The following is an 18,547-nucleotide window of genomic DNA, read 5'->3' on the forward strand; positions in this document are numbered from 1 at the left end:
ATATATTTAGACTAGTCAGACAAACTGCGTAAAAACGAGCGCATAAAAGTCAAGAAAATTCACAATCACTTAATCACATTAGACCACGTGTCAAACTGGCGGCCCGGGGGCCAAATCTGGCCCGCCGTATCATTTTGTGTGGCCGGGGACAATAAATCATGAGTGCCGACTTTCTGTTTTAGGATCAAATTAAAATGAAGAGTATCGATGTATATGATATTTCCTGATTTTACCCCTTTTAAATCAATAATTGTCATTTTTTAATCCTTTTTTTTCTGTGTTTTTAGTTCAAAAATCATTTTGTAAAATCTAAAAATATAAAAAAAAGCTAAAATAAACATTGTTTTAGACCTATAAAAAATACAGAACACAAAAAATACATACACAAATGATTTCCCCCCCCCCAAAAATCACTAAAAACCCTATTAACCCCAATTAAAAAAACTTTTAAATGCACTATTTTTCCATCGTTAACACGCTTGGGGTATCAAAAATATGTTGCAAAAATATGACATTGATCAAAACGAACACCTTTTGAAATTGAGGACGGGAGTACAAATGGCGTCCGAGGAGATGCAAAACAACGCCACGAAAAAGCGTGGCGCGCCTAGCGGGGGTGACGGAGGCCTGCCGAGGAAGCTCCATGAATAAAAGAGGAGCAAAGCCGAGTGGGCTGCCATTACGCGCTGGCGTGCGGGTGATTCATCGCGAGGTGGGCTACCACGCAGCTGGGAGTCTCTTTGCTGCTCTAGATTATATATTATATACTATAGAGATGTCTACGGGTGCTCCTGGATCTTTATGATTCATGATATCTGTTTTGGAACCGGCCGGTGTGTGTGTGTGTGTATGTGTGTGTGTACGCACTTGGTAAATGCGAGGCGCGGCGGCAAAACCAGGGCACGCTCAGCGAGGGATGGCCCGGATACGATGGCGTGATCGGAAATCGGCAATTTCAGAGGAGCGGAATGGTGCCATTGACGGCAATAGACGTCCAATCCATTTCATAGCCAGACTCCCACTGGTTGTCGCTATTAGCTCAGAACAAAATCCCTAAATGAGTGTGACAAGCAGGTAAACCAGCCACCTGACACGTGGGGTGGATAATCCGTCTTTGTTTAGCAGATTATGCAAACGGTCCGGGGATTACGCGTTCTCAATAGCTCCTTTATTATTTCATACTTTGGTCATTAGCGGGGAGGATTAAAAGCATCCCAAGTGGGAAGAGATGGACATTTCGTCAAAAAAAAAAATCATATTCCGTCGTGCGTGATAAGAATGGTCCTATTTTGTGACCATTTTTTTTGCTTATGGTTCATAATGGCCAACATTTGTGTATGAAATCAAAGAGTCTCCCGGCCGTATTTGATCATGTCTTGCTAACGAGCGGGTCGCCGCATGTTTACATAGACTCACATGAATGAGCGTGTGTTTGCACATGTAACAGCCCGGAGGCATAAGCACAGACAGGTGTGTGTGTGTGTGTGTGGGTGTGTGTGTGTGTGTATGTTGCTAAACTGAAAGGGGCTCGTCTGTTTACACCGCTTTTGGATTGGCTGGATTTTTTCTAAGTTACTGCAGTGGTAGACTGGAGAGAAAAAAGGGGGAGGGGAGGAGAGGGTGGCTTGTCCAGATACTGACGGAAAAGCCACGGGAAAGCCACTGCAGTGGTGCGTCTTACACCGAGTGTGTGGGTAGGCGACGAAAAGCGCGGGGGTCCAACTCTGCGTGGTTCGGTTCAAATGGATGGGAGGTTTATTGGCAGGTAATGAAATAAATAAGAGAGGTGTGGGAGGGTTATCAATAGGTTGTTGGGAATCAATTTCAATCAGTATTACTTTTTAACGATGGATTAAGTCAGGGGTGTCAGACTCGGGTTGGTTCGCGGGCCGCTTTAACGTCAACTTGATTTCATGTGGGCCAGACCATTTTAGGTATATAATATTTAGATTTTTTTAAATAAATGGATTAAAAGAACTGGATTAAAAGCCCTGATTATTTAGTTTTTTATAGATCTAAAACAATGTTTATTTGAGCTTTTTTATATATTTTTAGATTTTCCAAAATGATTTTTCAACTAAAAACACAGAAAAAAATGGATTAGAAAATGACAATTATTGATTTAAAAGGGGGTAAATCAGGAGATGTAATATACATCTATACTCTTCATTTTAATTTGATCCTAAAACAGAAAGTCGGCACTCATGATTTACTTTCCCGGGCCACACAAAATGATGCGGCGGGCCAGATTTGGCCCCCGGGCCGCCACTTTGACACAAATTGAAAGCTGTCTTAGCCAATCACATCTGTTTGCATGCTATAATAGGCCCAACTGACTTATTCACTGAACAAAACTGGTGCAAGAACATCTTTTCGCTAAATGATGTAAGTCAATCACGCAAGAGCACACGGAAGAGCTTTAAACATCCTCAAAGTCGTTTCTTATACATTTCTAATAACCATAATGATGATCATTTCAAATGTACTGATCTAACTTGAGTCCCCCCCCCCCCCCTCCCCAAAAAAGAAAAACAGCAGGGAAAGAGAAAACCCCAAAGTGGCCATGTTTGGGCTCAAAGCATCTCGTTATCAAACGGTTACTAAACTGCCAATCGTGAACCCCTCAGTGTCCTCAAATAAATATATTGGCCCAGTTTTGCCCTGATTTTTTGAAATATAATATTGTCTCATGGCTGTAGGTGTGATTCCAGCCGCCACCCACTTGTTCTGTCTACCACACACACACACACACACACACGGCACTACTCATTATTCCCCGAGGTCTGTGCCGGCCCGGCTTAATGAGCGTGTTGGCGCACCTCAACGCGAGCGTCTCGCGCCAGCCGGGTCGCACATGGCTCTTTCTTTCACCCGCCCTGTTTTTTTTTATATTAACAAACACCATGTTGTCCTAATCTGTGGTAATGAAGCGCTCTTATGTGAGCTGCTCTCACACATGCGGGGAGCCGCAATACGGCACCCCCCACCCCTCCCGGCGCATTATTCTCGTACACACACACTCCATCCCACTGTGAGGCCGAACCTCGCCTTGTGACAATGTGGATTAGCATTCCACACACTCGCTCATCTGAACTCTGCCCCGTTTGTTGCTAATCACCGGGAGTCTGCCTGCCTGCTACTACATACACACACACACACACAGACAAACACACACACACAAACACACTCACACACAAACACACACTATGTAACACAAGGGTGTCAAACTCAGTTAGCATAACATATGCATGCCGGCGGCTAGTATAACATACGCTGTCGGCTAGCATAACATAGGCATGCTAGCGGCTAGCATAACATAGGCACGCTAGCGGCTAGCATAACATAGGCACGCCAGCTGCTAGCATAACATAGGCATGCTAGCGGCTAGCATAACATAGGCATGCTAGCGTCTAGCATAACATAGGTATGCTAGCAGCTAGCATAACATAGGTATGCTAGCGGCTAGCATAACATATGTATGCTAGCGGCTAGCATAACATAGGTACGCTAGCGGATAGCATAACATACACTAGCCTAGTGTCATGCTAGCGCCTATCGGACGAGGCATCCAATGTATTGACAAAAAACAGGAAGTATACCTGCAAATGAGACGAGATTTGGCGGCGCCCATGTCAAAAAAATAAAATAAATGCACTGTACGTACAGTATGAGTGAGCTACCAAGCGGAAAAACCTCCCAGTGGGCCAGATCCGACGCCCGGGGCCCACGTCTGAACCCACGACGTAACAGCGAGAGCCAGCGGATGAAAGAAAACATACTGCCCTAGACAGACTGGGCCATGTGAACGCTAGGGGTGACCCATTTCCGCAGCCCGGGCATATTCCCCAGACCGTTAGCACGTGACGCCTCGGCAGCGGACGACGTTATTGGAGCAGAAAGACCTTCGTTTAGCGCGGAGGCGGCTAATAAACGACGACGATACGACAACCGAAACAAGAAGAAACATACGTACAGTATTTTATTGTTGATGCATGTTAGCTCAAATCAAAATGTTTTTTTTTAATCTTTGCAAGAATACTCTTGAAAAAAAGGAAATTTAAAAAGCATTAAAAAAATGAGATCATATTGACCTTCATTTTTGTACACTGCAAAATACACTGAAAACATAACAGACGCAAAAAAGTGCGGGTGTACAAAGAGCAACGCCATGTCGGTCAATCATAAAATGAATGGTGCCAACGAGCGGTCGCAACGACACACTTTAATTGTGGCGCTCAAACAATGATTAAGTAGCTGTTTAGATAAAGCTCTTTATGGCGCGGTGGGCGTGTGGGTGTGGAGGGTCTCGCACGTGTCGTCTTGGAAGTCGGCGATGTTGGTGTGTACGCGGGGAAAAAGGAAAAGGGGAAGACAAGTACTCCGAATATCTTATCGGAGGAGTGATAAATAGGGAACAGGGTCTTTGCTTTGAACTTTCATCTCAGGGACATCGCAGTAAATTGTATCGGATTTGTCTACCGGGTGATTAGCTTTGAAGGTCCTTTGGAAATTGCAACCAAAAACAAAGAAAAACCACGTAAAAATGTTAGTTTTTGAAATAAAAAAAATAAAATAAAAAATTGTGCATCGGCCTCACAGCTCCGGGGTCCTGGGTTCGAATCCAGGTTGGTCCACCCGTGTGGAGTTTGCATGTTCTCCATGCAACACGGGTGGACCGACCTGGATTCGAACCCAGGACCCCTGAGCTGTGAGGCTGATGCACTAACCACTAGTAGATGTATTTTTTTTGAAAAAAGTCACAAGAACCCATGCCTGAAAAGGCATTTTGATTCAAAACAAACATTTTTATCGTCATTTTTCTTGCGTGGGTTTTCTCTGGGTACTCCGGTTTCCTCCCACATTCCAAAAACATGCACGGTATGCTGTTTAAACACTCGAAACTGCCTCTAGCTACGCGTGATTGGTCGTTTGTCTCCCCGTGTGCCCCGCCTCTGGCCTGAGGTCAGCTGGGATGGGCTCCAGCACCCCCACGAGCCTTGTGAGGATTAAGCGCTTCATAAAATGAATGAATGAATCTACTTATGATACGCAAGGCTAAGCAATGTTTTGTCGCTAGCTAATTGCTAGTTCATGCTAGTCATGATTAGTTCAGGGCGGATGAAAAATTTCCAGAATCCTGATTTTAGAAAACACCAGACCCCTAAAATAGCCACGTTTTAAACGAGTACCGTATTTTCACGACTATAAGGCGCACATAAGTCTGAAATTTTCTCCAAAATAGACAGGGCGCCTTATAATCCAGTGCGCTTTATATATGGACCAATACTAAAATTGTTATCACCATAAAATCAGAAAATGAGGACTTTGATGGATTTGTGGGTGATGATGACGTGAGTAAGTTGTAAACTGGCTAAATAAAGTACAATCCAACTCAGTTTTGCTTCCATTGCCTTTTTAAAAATGTGCTTTAGTGTGTGTCCGTATGTTTAAGCTGGTGTATGTTTTGCCATGCCTGTCTGCGTCTTTAAAAACGGTGCGTCCTTTGTGTGTGTAAAATACAGAAATAGCACTCGTTACTGACACTGCGGCTAAAAATACGATGCGCCGTATAGTCGTGAAAATACGGTACATTTCAAATTACTCGGAGAAAGTGGTAACAACGCCATGCCGGGTCTCCCTTCTCGCCCTTTGGGCCCAATCATGCGCTTGGGATTTGGCAGACAATGTTATAATTGTTTTTTTTATTTTTTTTTGAAAGCTTCTTCTCAGAAGGAGGAAGTCGGGCTTTATTTGGGTGCGCTCTTGCTGGAAGAGTCGCCCGCAGAGACGTGGTCACGCCCTGTCTGCTTCCACCACATCCTGCCGCAGTCTGTCGGGCCGTGTCAGACGGCGGCGCGCTGTCGAAACACACTTCCTGTCTGGCGGCACACACGCGAGAGGCTTCTTTTCTCTGGCAAACGATCCGCGAGCTGCGTCGACGCGTGCTGTCATGTGTGTACCGTTTGAAAACTTCAAACCGGTTGTACAAGATGAAAAAAAATATGAAAAAAATACCGTAGCGCTGCTGCTAAGCTACATTCTTCAAATCTTTTGAGTAGGCCAGGGGTGTCACACTCGGGTTGGTTCGCGGGCCGCGTTAGCGTCAACTTGATTTAACGTGGGCCGGACCATTTTAGATATATTATTATTATTATTTATTTTTTTATAAATGGATTAAAAGAACTGGATTAAAAGCCCTGAATAATCAGTTTTTTATAGATCTAAAACAATGTTTTTTAGCTTTTTAAAAAAATATATTTTTAGATTTTACAAAATGATTTTTAACTAAAAAGACAAAAATATAAATTAAAAAATGACAATTATTGATTTAAAAGGGAGAAAATTAGGAAATTTAATATACATCTATACTCTTCATTTTAATTTGATCCTAAAACAGAAAGTCGGCACTCATGATTTACTTTCTCGGGCCACACAAAATGATGCGGCGGGCCAGATTTGGCCCCCGGGCCGCCACTTTGACTCGTGTGAATTACGCCATTAACAATAATTACGATAATGACGGCAACGTGTACTGGAAATGATGCGCGTCTAGACTGCAGATGCACCGGACGCTAATGTTTGTCATTCCTGCGGCAAACACCAAATATTCTTTTATTTATTTTTTACACGCATGTATAATCGTAGCGCTACTAGCCAAACGACATTCCGACAAATTCTTATTTTCCTTTTTTTTTTAAACAGTATACAATGGCAAACAATGAGCTCATAAAGAAGCCTAAAATAGCCCAAAACCAACAGGAAGTCGCCTGGAAATGCCCCCAAAAAATCAACAGAACACCAGCAACAAACAGGAATCAGCCCGGAAATTCCTTCAAAATAAAGTTTACAGAGTGACCTGGATTTTCTTTTTGACTTTAATTTGGATTTTGCGCATTTTGAGACGACCTTTTTTGAATGGCGTTGAAAAAAATGGGAGCTGATCTGAGGGGAACTTAAATGTATTTCAGTTAAAAATAGAGGAAAAAAGAGAGAAAGTGCAGAGCAGACTCATCCATATTACATGGCGGGGCTTGTTTGAAGCCTCCACTGCTTCTCTCTTTGCGTGGCCACTTTTGCATGGCTAGCCTCCGTCACCCCCCACCCCCTGCCTCAGCGCGGACCACCCGGCACCCCTCGAGCATCCCCGTCACACGCACACGGGCAGAGTTTCGGTGGCGCAAAAACATTTTTTTTCAGCTTCTAAAAAGAGCAGAGGGAGCTCCTTAAATCACAGAATATTTATATTTATATATATATATATATATATATATATATATATATATATATATATATATATATATATATATTTATATATATATATATATATATATATATATATATATATATATATATATATATATATTTTTTTTTTTTTTAAATCAATGAACGTGCTGAATCGGAATTAAGTCACAATATTGCAGTAATTACGTCAAAAAAAAGTGCAAGCTAATTTCCAATTTGAACAGAAATATGCAACATTAAAGCCATAAGAGGGTAAAAACTATTTTTTTGGAATTAATGACACAACAAGGTTTGGTTTGAGAAGAAAATATGTTTAAATATTTGCTTTTGATGAATAAAAATATGGTGCCAAGTGATGAATTGAGCTTTCTTTGTTCGACGACTACATTTTGGGCTTGACTTGTTTGACATTTTAGTAAAGTTATGAAATGTAAATAAGTTCAATTTCATGAGTGAAAGTTAAAATAAATAAAAATACTTCAAACTAGAATTTTCAGAAATGAATCAAACCCGGTCAGAATGAGTCAGCATTTTTTCGTGAAAAGAAATCCAAAGTCATTTTAAAGAAAAATGAATTTTAACTCTAAAAATTAAATTTGAATGAATTCCTGGTCAAATAAAGTTGCTTCATTTGAGAAGAATTGACTGAAAAAAGACATTTTCTGAGACTAAATCTGCCATAAAAATGGGGAGAATCCAACATGAAATGTCACTTCCTGTCAATGTGCCTGTGTTGAGGGAAGCCAAGTCAAAACAAAAGATAAAACTATTGGAACGCGGCCCACTGGTAACCAAGATTGGACCCACTCAGTGTGAGTCACTTGCTGGGATTTCATCAAAAGGTGACTCAGAAGCACCTGGGCAGAAAAACCAGAGGTGGAAAACCACCAAACTAGGTCCCGTCTGTCCGTCCGTCAGTGGAAGACGAGACCGCAAAGTGACAGGAAGTCAAAGCTCATCTTTTTTGTCAGGCTTGCTTAAGGTTTTTTTGGGGTGTGTTGCTGCGGGGTGTGTCTACTCGGCCGGCTGCTTATCTTTGTGAATGAGTGTGTGTGTGTGTGAGTGAGTATGTGTGTGTGTGTGTGTGTGTGTCATGTCCTTATCACGCTGAGGTCAGCGTCTGGTCTGGCCTCGCGTCCTTCCTACCGGCCAATGACGAAGTGTTCGGGACGGACGGGGAAGTGATTCATCCCAAAAGATTGGACGGCCCTGACGGATGGAAAACGTCCCATGTTACGAATTCGGCATTTGGATGGGGGAGGGTTCTTTAAAATGGCCGCCGCAGAGAGGAGGAAGTAGTCAAATGCGTTCTAACTTGTGTTTCATTTGGCTGTCAATTATCACGTTTTTTATTTTATATTGATGAAATAATGTGTTTTGGGTTTTTTTGCACATTTTTTTTTGGCACATTCTTTGCACATTTTTTTTAGCATTTTATTAAACGTTTTTTTGCACGTTTTTTATTTGCACATTTTTTGCACTTTTTGCACATTTTTGGCACTGTTTTTTTGCACGTTTTTTTGCAGTTTTTTTTGCACGATTTTTTGCACGATTTTTTTGCACATTTTTTTTAAACGCGAGTCACCCAAATTTGTGGATCTGCTGATAACAGTCCCGATCTGATATCTTGAAAATGTATTAAAATTAAATTAATTAAGCAATTTAAAGTTATCCAACATTAAAGCCATAGTACACGTAAATTAGCGAACATTTTTTCGCTAATGAGTTGGGCAGCTCCAAATAAGTTTTGAGAACGAGTTACGTTTAAATATCTGCTTTCAAAAAAGATCTGCGTTTCAAAAAAATCCGCGTTTCAAAAATAAACCTATATCAAAAATAGTCTGTGATGAATTGGACGTCTATTACCGTCAATGGCAGCCAATCAGTTACTACCAAAAAACAACTACATACATTTTTTTTTACCCTATAGAATGACGTGAGTTGGCCCGCTTTGCGACCGGGTGATCGAATCTAGGCCATCTGCAGATTGAACGTCTCTCGCCGTCCGTGGCGGCCAATGATTTAAAGACCTTGACGTTTTTATGCCACCTGCAGTGTGGCGCCGCTCAGGGGACTCATCCGTCTGGGCTGGGGAGGGACGGGACGGGGGCGGGGCCTGGCGCACACGCAAACATAAGTCTTGTTGCTTCATTTCCCCGTGGGAGTCACACTGGCTCATCTACATCCTGTAAATAGAGTGGCGCTTCCGCGTGGCTCCGCCTCCTACCGCTGCACAAAAGCGCCACACCTTTACATACCTGTCAACCTCTGCCGATAACTGCCCTTATAAATGATTATGATTCCCCTTACAAACCCCCAAAAAACCTTGCAAACACCGTACGAGTCGTATATATATTCTAGTGGAAAAACGAAAATATTTATATACATTTATTTTTAGATTTTACAAAATGCTTTTTGACCTAACACCAAAAGAAAAAAATGGATAAAAATTGAAATTATTAATTTAAAATGGGGAAAATCAGGAAATGTAATATACATCTATTCTCTTCATTTTAATTTGATCCTAAAACAGAAATTCAGCACTCATGATCTACTTTCCTGGGCCACACAAAATGATGCGGCGGCCCAGATTTGGCCCCCGGGCCGCCACTTTGACACACGTGGTCTACATTAACCGCGATATTCGATATACTGTATTAAATCAACACGACCAATTTTACGTCCTAATATTTTGACTGTGCAAAGACTGACGGCCACGGAACAGTTGCGCCGTTGACCTGATGGCGACATACCCGGCGCCCCCGTCCCCCGGGGTCAAAACCCCCCCCGCCCCCCACATCGCAGGGGCCCCCCTTTTACAAGAGCGAGCAAACACAGGGCCGGCTTGTTGTGCTTGGCACTCCTACGCAGACTGCACCATCAAAGAAGCTGCTGTGTATTCAGGATAAATGGATAATTGGACTTTGGAAAAGGACATGAACTAACTACGTACACCGGGTGTGCCAAACATAGGGCCGGGGGGCCGGAAGTGGCCCGCTAGGGGGGGCTTCTAATTGACGTCGCAGCTCATTCATACTGTACATGCAGAATTAAAGTTTTTTAGTGGTGTAACCAACTGCATTTTAATCAAATGTGTTCATTTTTGCCCCCAACAGGACCTTCAATGGCAGCCAATGGGTTAATAGAGCTTAAAAATGCCCCCAGACCCACAAAAAGTCTGTCAAAGTCAATAGGAAATCATCTAAAATTCACAAGAAGTGACCCTAAAATGTAAGTGCCCAAAAAACCCAAACTATTGACAATGATCGATGTCCAATTCACTTAAATTAGGTGCTAATCTTTCAATGCCATTGACGCCCGTGAACATTCATCCATCCGCCCTTCCCAGTCACAATAGATTGGACGTCTAGCGCCCTCAATGGCGTCCAGTAAGTGAACTTTATAGGCCAAAATCAAACTGCTCCGGCCCACATGAGCTCTCGTTAGCATGAACGTAGCCCGCCGACCCAACCGAGTTGGACACCCTTGCGCTCGATGAGGGCTAGACAAACGCCGAACGTCCTCCCCACCTGTGATTGGTGGTTGGAGGGCTCATTTCCAAGAGAGGAAAATCCAAGCCCATGTTCGTCTCGCTTGGCCGGTTAAACCGCAAGTGGCAGTCTGGACTGTGGACCATTTTGAAGAAGGTTAACTGGATCAGCGGGGGTGGGGGGGTTGGTTTGTCTGAACATGGAGCGCTTACGCAATAGCGGACTCGGTTTACCCCTCCCCCTCCCCAGACACACAAGCGAGCGTAACGGTCCACTTATCGGATTCTTTTAATGCTTATTTTGTTAGCGTCGGCCGATTGAAACCCAGGGACTGGCGGAGGTCGGGGTTGGGTTGGGGGGGGGGGGGGGGGGGTGGGGTCTACACTGGAAATGTGTCTACCACTATTGACTTGTTTGCACACGTGGGCGTTTTCTCCGAAAAATACAAGTGTCCCTGCAAACGAAAACGGCGCCCCCGGGCCACCCTGGGTCATCGCGGTTGCGTTTTTTTTCCTACAATTGTCCAATCATAACGAGAGGATTTTTATCGCGCTGGGGGGGTGCTTTAATGTTACCGAGTGACATCACAAGGATTGGTCGGTTCAGTTTGGTTTGATGACTCGGGCGGCTGGCATTTTTTTTCCAAGAAATGCTGTTGTTTTTATCAGAAAATGGATTCGTAGACGTTGTGTCGGAAATTGCTGCCTCTATTTTTTTTTTTCAATCCAACCAAGTCGCGGTGAGCAAAGTGGATTAAGCACGTAGGAGGAAGTAGAGCAGCCGTTAAGTAGCCTATTCTGTGTTTTGATCCTAACATTTACCTGAAGGGTGCTTAAGCCAAAGACAAATGATGGCCAATTGGCTATTTTTTTTAAGCTAGCTGTCCTAGTTAACCCAGACACGGCAACCAAAACAGGGCTTTAGCGGGTTTAAAAACACACTGTTACATCACAGGACTCACAAAAGTCTACTTTTGCAGCGGCCATGTTGAAAAAATACTTTAATCATTTAATTTTGTATGTGCAGTACGAATGAGCTAAAAAGTCAGGCAGGACACCCTTTGTCATCCGGCCAGATCGGAGCAGCTAGCGGACCACTTCCGGCCCCCCGGCCGTATGTTTGGGTTATTTATGTTTGATACTACTGAGTTACAGGGTTTGTTGTTGTTTTTTTTCCTAATAAAATAGCTTTTCTTCCCAACAATATGGAATTCTTATTCACGAGGCGTTCTCAAACATGAATTTTGTTAGCGAGTAGCCCGTGGTCATCAAGAGAGCACAAGTGTCGGTCGGTGGGGGTGTGGGGGGGGGTCTTACGCGGAATTGACCCGCGTGGGCGACAGCTGAAACGTCGGAGCGAGGACGTCAAAACGCAGAAATAGAGCCGGGGGGAAGCAGAAGAATGATTAGCACGAGGGCTTCAATCCAATTAGGCGGATGACGCCGAGCGAGAGCCGCCAATAGGCAGACAGCTAGTCGGCTAGCTAGCTAGCTAGCCAGTGATCGCAGCTGCGTCACTGCAGCAATGAAGTCAGCGACTTCCAAACGGCAAGGCGAGAGATGCAGCTGTCGGCCGTCTGTGCCGCAGACGCGGGTTGACCGCCGGGGAGGAGGGCGGGGTTTGGGGGGAACGGGGTCAGACAACAGAGGGGGCTGTTCTCTTCGTCTGACATTCGACTGAGCCAGAGTGGTGACACGCACGCATGCATGCATGCACGGACGCGAAGCGGCGCCGCGGTGATGTCGAAAAATATGGGGTCAGGGCGTCTGTGGTTCAAAACAAAGCTTGCCAGACAAGATGGCAGACATTTTGTGGGAGAAAATTCTGAAATGTTCAAGGAGTTGCATTGTGGGAATGAGGGCTGGGCTTTTTGTTCTTGTTAGAAAAATCTGTTCGGGGTGATTTTAGATTTATCTTTGAAATAGTGCTTTTATACTATTTAATTTTTGGGCCGAAATAATGAGGGATTGCGATTTTCTGTCCTGAAAATATGACGCTAATGTAAAATGAATTTATTTCTGCTTTCTGTGTGGATTTTCTTGCAAAAAAATGAGTTTATTTATGCACTGTAGCACTTTCAGATTTTTTTTATTCCTTTTATTTAATATTAATCATAATTTTCCTTCTGCAGATATCTATCAAAAAACATTTTTTAATAAATGTGAAATTTTATAAAAAATATTTTATAAAATGTTAAATTTTATAAACCTATTTAACACCTGAAAACATGTCGCAAATGTAAAATGAATCCATTACTGCTTTCTGTGCGGATTTTCTTGCAAAAAAATGAGTTTATTTATGCACTGTAGCACTTTCAGAATTGTTTTCCTTTTATTTAATATTAATCATAATTTTAGGATCAAATTAAAATGAAGAGTATAGATGTATATTCAATTTCCTGATTTTCCCCCTTTTAAATCAATAATTGTAATTTTTTAATCCATTTTTTCTGTGTTTTTAGTTCAAAAATCATTTTGTAAAATCTAAAAATATATTTGAAAAAAGCTAAAATAAACATTGTTTTAGATCTATAAAAAAAACTGAATATTCTGGGCTTTTAATCCATTTATATAAAGAAAATCTAAATATTATATCTAAAATGGTCCGGCCCACGTGAAATCAAGTTGACGTTAAAGCGGCCCGCGAACCAACCCGAGTCTGACACCCTTGGTTTAGTTAGTTAGTTGGTTAGTTAATTCTGCTGTGAATTCAATGAGTATCACTGGCAGACGTCCAATCCATTTGAACTGGAAGGATGGCAGCGAATGAACTCTCACCCTCAATGGCAGTCAATGAGTTGAAACAAGGGAGATTCTTGGTATATTAGTGTGTGCGTGTGTGTGTCTGTCTGTGTTTACACTGGCAACGCTGCGGGGCACAGAGTGCTGTTTGTAGCGCACGGGTTTGAAGTACACTTTCTTAAAGCAAACACCCCGAACAGGATACGCCAGTCGCCGGGCGGAGAAAAGTCACAAAGTTCCAGAAAACCCCCAAAATACCCCCTGACCGTCTGAGTCTCTGCCGCTTAATCGTAAAAAAGCCGCGGTGTGTGAATTGGGGCCAAAGGGAAACGGGTTACAACAACATGCCAAAGCCAACACCCCCCACCCCACCCCACCCCAAAAAAAGCCACTGTGAAAAAGTGTGTTGCCATTAAGCCGCCTGGCTTAACACTAACATCCACTGGCTTGTGGAAACTATGAGTCACCGTCACCGCCAGCGCCACCGCCACGGAGGCGGCGGAGGATGTTCGGTTTTAGAGACGCGGACGTCTACCACACTTCCTGTTCGGGAAAACGCATGCGGGCGCCAGCGAGCGCTTCGTTCTTTTACGCCAGTGCCGCCTCAGCTCTTTGGATTGGATTGGATAACTTCATTTATCCCGTATTCGGGAAATTTCGTTGTCACAGTAGCAAGAGGGTGAGAATACAGACACAGAAAAAGACATTTTAGACATAAATAGATAGGTCATAAGTAAGTTAATAAATAAATACATGAATAAATATATAAATAAATAAGCGTGTTGCTGAAATATATACATACATATAATATGTACATATACACACACATACATGTACATATACACATACGTGTATATGCACATATATATATATACACACACACACACACACATACACATACACATACACATACACATACACATACACATACACATACACATACACATACACATACACATACACATACACATACACATACACATACACATACACATACACATACACATACACATACACATACACATACACATACACATACACATACACATACACATACACATACACATATACATATATATATAAAAGCACATATATACATACATACACTCTGGGGGAAGACTTCATAAAGAATTAAATGCTTAAATATATATTTTTTGGGACACGGGGGGCTGCAAAACTAGAATTTTGTGAGTTCTGTTGCGCACTATTGCTCCTTTTAAAAAAAATCTGCGGTCATATTCATACTTTCGCCCACTCCATGGCGGCTAATGAGTTGATAAAGAAGCCTAGAATGGCCCAAAACTAACAGGAAGTGACCTGGAAATGGCCAAAATTCATCAGGAAGTCGCCCGGAAATCCCCCAAAACATTAGGAAGCGATCCAAAATTTACAGGAAGTTTCCAAAGTCTCACAAAAATCTGATTTCTCTGATTTCCTGACTCCAAAAGACCAATGAAAATGGTCCAAAATGCTCATTCAGACTCCAAAAGACCCATAAGGTTTCAATCCAAATCCTCCAAAAACCAGATTTTGCCAGACCGGACAAGACCAGTCATTTTAGTCAGACCTTAGCAAAACCAAAACTTGATTAGCTCAATGTTTCCAAGTCCTAGCCCACTCATCAAAATGCTAAAATGGCGTTTAACACTGAATTAAAAAACCTACAAACAAACCCCCCCAAAAAAACACTCCACAGGGAGATGACAAGACAACATAGTTTCCCGTGCACGACACCCCGGAGAAGAGGTTTGCGTCGGATCATCTCGAACGGCTGTTGACCTTTATCGGTCGGGGAGAAGATGACGAATGGAGCGGCGAGACCAACAAAAAAAAAAAAAATGCACGGAACATTAATCACGCTGGAAGCAGACAGGTCGTCTTTCTTCTCCGTGGAGAAAAATAAAGACGTAGTTAGGCGCGAGCTCGTACTACAGTAAATCTTTACAACCCTACGCGGTTTAGCTGTTTTCTTTCAAAAAAAAGTTAAACATTTTAATCTAAAAATGGTTGCCGTACAGGTGCAATTCACTTATGGGGAGCGTATTTGCCGCACTATAAGGCGGACTTTCAACGAGCGGCCTATTTTAAAGTTGGTTTTATATTGAAAAGGTACTGGATTATACATACACAACGATTGTATCTACGTTTCGACAGTCGATTCAGTGGTGGTCTACGGTCTAGCGAGCTTGGTGTATTGGCCTTTTGTTCAGCAACGTTATCGGTGACCCCCGTGCGACCCGAGCGGGGGACAAATGATGCACTTCCCCTTCAGCTGTGGCCACATGGCTCGACATCATCTGTCTGAAGAGACCACCTGTCCAAGACTTCTCTCGCAAACACACACACACACACACCCGGTGAGTAGGTCAACAGTGGCTTAAGAAAACACACGGGGTGTGACGGTGTCTAGTCTAGTCCACCTGATCAGCCATGTTTGTTAGCCGGTTGGAAAAAAAACTAAACCAAAATACGCCTGGCATTTCAACATTTTTTTTCTCCAATGAATTCTGATATTTGGATGAAATGAAATAGAGTGTTTATGTCACATGTGTCAAAGTGGCGGCCCGGGGGCCAAATCTGGCCCGCCGCATCATTTTGTGTGGCCCGGGAAAGTAAATCATGAGTGCCGACTTTCTGTTTTAGGATCAAATTAAAATAAAGAGTATAGATGTATATTCAATTTGCTGATTTTCCCCTTTTTAAATCAATAATTGTCATTTTTTAATCCATTTTTTCTGTGTTTTTAGTTCAAAAATTATTTTGTAAAATCTAAAAATATATATATAAAAAAAGCTAAAATAAACATTTGTTTTAGATCTATAAAAAACTGAATATTCAAGGCTTTTAATCCATTTATTAAAAAAAATCTAAATATCTAAAATGGTCCGGCCCACATGAGATCTGGTCACCATGAATGTGGCCCGCCAACCAAACTGGGTTTGACACCCCTGGTTTATGTGAACAGATGACTACTATAAAAATGTTTTAAGAGAAACAAAAACAATTGATTTAAGTCTATGCAACTGAAACTGATTTAAAAAAACAACAACAACAACACAAAAATCCTCGTGGATTGGAAATTCTCTCATTTTCTGAACCGCTTTATCCTCACTAGTGTTGCGGGGGTGCTGGAGCCTATCCCTGCTGACTTCGGGCCAGAGGCGGCCAATCGCGGGGCTCAAGGAGACAAACAACCACTCACACTCATACTTTGGGGCAATTTAGAGTGTCCAATCAGCCTACCATGCATATCTTTGGAATGTGGGAGGAAATCGGAGTACCCGGAGAAAACCCACGGAACATGCAAACTCCACACAGGTGGAGCAACACATTTGAAATGTCTTCCATTTAAAAAAAAAAAAAGGATGCCAATTTGTTACACACCATTTTTCAAAACAGCACTTTTTCACTCAAAGAGCAAACGTCAATAACGCGTCACGCAAACTGACCTGGTCTGGCGTCCTCTGGATCCGGTAGCGAAACTTGTCTTTGACCTGGTCCAGCAGGCGTCGGAGCTCGGCCTCGTCGGGCGAGCCCTGGTACTTCCTGGCCAGCTGCAGGTAACAGGGCCACTTGGCCGAGTCGAAGCCCCAGTGGCAGGTCCTCTTGTCGGGCGACTTGTGCGAGTGCATGACGAACTTCTGCGGCGAGAACAGCAGGCGGCACTCCACGCACTGGACGCATGGCGCCTCGGGCTGCGAATACAGGCGGGGCAGGAACAGACCCTGGCACTTGCCCAGGCACTGGTGCTCCACCCGGAAGGCGGCCCCAGCCCGGCCCTCCTTGAGTCCGGCCCCGGGTCCCCGGCCCCCGGGCGAGCGGGCCCCGCCTAGCTCGGCGGGCGGCGCCTGTCCAGGACGCAGCAACGCGTTGCAGAGGCGCTGCGCGTCGGTCAGCGTGATGAGGCCGCAGGAGGGCGCGTTGAAGGGCAGGATGCCCAGCACCTTGAGGATGTGGAGCTGCTCGCCGTCGCAGCGCGAGCAGTACACGTAGAGCTCGTCGCACACCGTGTTGATCTGCTGTAGCGAGAAGTCGCGCAGCACCGAGTTCAGCACCTGGGGCAGGCACAGTCGCTTCTCGCCGCCCACCACGAAGCAGGAGATGGACTCGCCCTCCAGCGGCGAGTGGGTCAGCTCGGTGGAGCTGTCGCAGGGCACCAGCAGGGGGCCGCCCCCCGGGGCGGGAGGGGAAGGCGGCGGGGGGGCGCCGCCCTCGTGACCGCCGACGCCGTTGCCCCGCGCCGAGAAGGCGGCCGGTCCGCCCAGAGAGCTCTGGCTACTTAGCGTGAACTGGGCTAGCGTGTGCTTGAGTCCCGGGCTCAGGTCCAGCGCCTTGGCCGCCAGGAGCTCGGCCTCGGCCCGGATCTGGGCTTCGTCCTGGGCCTGCTCGCGCTTGACCTTGGCCGCCTTGTGGAAGGACTCCAGGCCACGGCGCTTGAGCTTGATTTCCGCCATCACTCGCTTCTTGATGGGCGCCGCCTCAGGGTGCTCGCGGTACGGGCGCTTGGCGCCGCCCTTGAAGGAGCTCAGGCCTTTGAAGGGGCTCTTCAAGCCGGTCTGCGTGCCGGCCATGTCGGACGGAGCGAGCTCTCGGCGGCCTTCTCGTCTCTGGCGTCCTCCTGGGCTTTTTGGGGAAGGAGTCCTGGCTGGCCAAAAATCCCGTGGGCTCTTTTCGGCTCTTTTCAAAGCGAGCTGATCCGCCGGGAGACGGGCGACTGCATGGTGGAGATTTTTGCCAAGTTGCCGTGGGCTTCCTGCCGATTCCAAAAAACAGGCAGCGAAAGAAAAATTCATTAACGGGGGCGCCGTAAAATACAGCTCACGAGTTATAGAGGCATATCGGAAAAAGAGAAAATCTCGGTTACTATTATTCAAATCCAGAAACCTTCAGGGCTTGGACTGTTCTACTAGAAAAAAAATCATGAAGTGAACTGCATGTTTGAACTATTTGTCGAAAAATCCTAATCGGAAATGCATTTAAGTTGTCTCAAAGTGTCCTTGACGGCCAGACGTCAAAAAGCTGAGCACTTAACTCATTTGCAAAGCAAAACAAGAGAAGTGCCACATCGCCAAA

At 44.3% G+C, this 18,547-nt stretch overlaps 1 protein-coding gene across 2 annotated transcripts in view; it reads right to left on the reverse strand.

Annotated features, from left to right (window-relative positions):
- skila (SKI-like proto-oncogene a) overlaps positions 1 to 18,547 on the reverse strand; it is a 32,621-nt gene that overhangs the window by 11,954 nt on the left and 2,120 nt on the right. Inside the window, exon 2 of one of the 2 annotated variants that reach the window (XM_077614649.1) lies at positions 16,924 to 18,227. In XM_077614649.1, coding sequence (XP_077470775.1) covers positions 16,924 to 18,045 — 1,122 coding nt within the window. In that variant the 5' untranslated portion in view covers positions 18,046 to 18,227. The remainder of the gene's footprint in view (positions 1 to 16,923; positions 18,228 to 18,547) is intronic. The other variant, XM_077614650.1, reaches the window with a different exon arrangement.

Source organism: Stigmatopora argus, chromosome 12, assembly GCF_051989625.1.
Source record: "Stigmatopora argus isolate UIUO_Sarg chromosome 12, RoL_Sarg_1.0, whole genome shotgun sequence".
In the NCBI taxonomy this organism is placed as follows: Eukaryota; Metazoa; Chordata; class Actinopteri; order Syngnathiformes; family Syngnathidae; genus Stigmatopora; species Stigmatopora argus.